The sequence below is a fragment of the Molossus molossus genome, unplaced genomic scaffold (genome assembly GCF_014108415.1).
Source record: "Molossus molossus isolate mMolMol1 unplaced genomic scaffold, mMolMol1.p scaffold_m16_p_2, whole genome shotgun sequence".
Classification (NCBI taxonomy): domain Eukaryota; kingdom Metazoa; phylum Chordata; class Mammalia; order Chiroptera; family Molossidae; genus Molossus; species Molossus molossus.
In genome coordinates, this window is record NW_023425355.1 from 93581947 (window position 1) to 93583513 (window position 1567).

Below are 1567 nucleotides of genomic sequence, written 5' to 3' on the forward strand. Positions count from 1 at the left end.
AAGGTGAAGTGGCCACTAGTGGCCTCCCTCCCAGGTCAGAGGTACCTCACAGGGTCTGACACCTCTACACCCTACTGTCAGCCTCAGAATCTTGGGCTGTGCCTTCTGCACCCTGAGCAGTCATGTCACTTCCTACTTCAGGTTCTTAGTGGACAGGCTGAGCAGGAATCACCCCTGTGAGGCCTGAGAGCCCTCTAGGGTACGTTTCTCAGCTGAGGCCCCTCACACTTTTCCTCTCTTTTAGTCCCATGATTCCCCATCTTCCACCTTCTGCTCACACTTTGTCAATATCCCAGCACAAGTCATCATGCCTGGCGATCAGATAAGTGAGCTCTGCGAACTTGAGGAAGACCATCAGGACCCAGGAGAGAACCAGGATCCGGTGGAGGTGGAGCTGTTCTGGGCCGAGGACGAGGAGGAGGAGGCTGTGTCTCCCGTCTCCTCGGAATCTTCCTCCCCCACCATCCTGTTTTTAGACAGCATAGAGGAGGTGTCTTCTGATGAGACACCGAGTCCTCCCCAGAGCCCTCAGAATGCCTGATTCTTCCCCCATGCCATGGCAGCCATTCCATGGAGCCAATCTGAAGATGAGGGCTCCAGCAGCCAAGAGGAGGAAGGGCCAAGCACTTGGGGAGTCCCGGAAGATGATGCTGATTCCTTGCTCAAAAAGCCCTGAGTTTCAAGATGACAGAAATGGTGAAGTTCCTGCTCCTGAAGTATCGTGCAAAGGAGTTGACCACAAAGGCAGAAATGCTGAGTAGGGTCATCAAAGAGTACCAGGACCACTTCAATGTGATCTTCAGTGCAGCCTCTGAGTGCATACAGCTGGTCTTTGGCATTGATGTGAAGAAAGGGGACCCCATTGACCACTCCTATGTCCTGGTCACCACCTTGGGCCTCACTTATGATGGAATAGTGAGCGGTGGGCACAGATTTCCCAACACTGGCCTCCTGGTCACACTTCTGTGGGTGATCGCCACAGAGGGTGATTGTGCCCCTGAGGAAGTAGTCTGGGAAGCACTGGATGTCATAGGGGTGCATGACGGGAAGGAACATTGGATCTATGGGGATTCCAGGGAGCTTATCACTAAAGTTTGTGTGCAGGAAGAATGCCTGGTGTACTGCCAGGTGCCCAACAGTGATCCTGCATGCTATGAGTTATTCTGGGGTCCGAGGGCTTACGCTGAGACCACCGAGTTAAAGGCCCTCAAGTTCTTACTCAGTGTTAATGATAGGGATCCCAGTTCCCTTCCTTCCCTGCCTGAAGGGCCTGATGCAATGAGGAACACTGGGCCTGAGCCAGAGTTGCATTCAGGCAGATTTCGGACCACATTCATCAGCTTCACTTGCTGGGCATGAAGTGAGGTCTGTTTTCCATTCTGTGTTTGAGGAGAGACCAGACAGCATTCTATGTAGTGAGGCCCGGGGTGTGTTGGGTCAATAATGGTTGTTGTGTATTTAGGCTCTTCTTATGATTTAGAAATTCATCTTGGTTTTCTTTCTTTTTTTTTTTAATTTTATTTTTTTATGAATTTTTATTTATTTTTTGTTACAGATATTTTACCTT

The 1567-nt window shown here is 50.4% G+C and overlaps 1 protein-coding gene across 1 annotated transcript; it reads left to right on the plus strand.

Moving 5' to 3' along the window:
* The first annotated feature begins 556 nt into the window (after window positions 1-556).
* On the plus strand, window positions 557-1359 carry LOC118635407 (melanoma-associated antigen 10-like). The gene is given in 2 exon segments (XM_036270113.1): window positions 557-661; window positions 664-1359. Coding segments are annotated over 2 exon segments (801 nt in total).
* The last annotated feature ends 208 nt before the right edge of the window (window positions 1360-1567 follow it).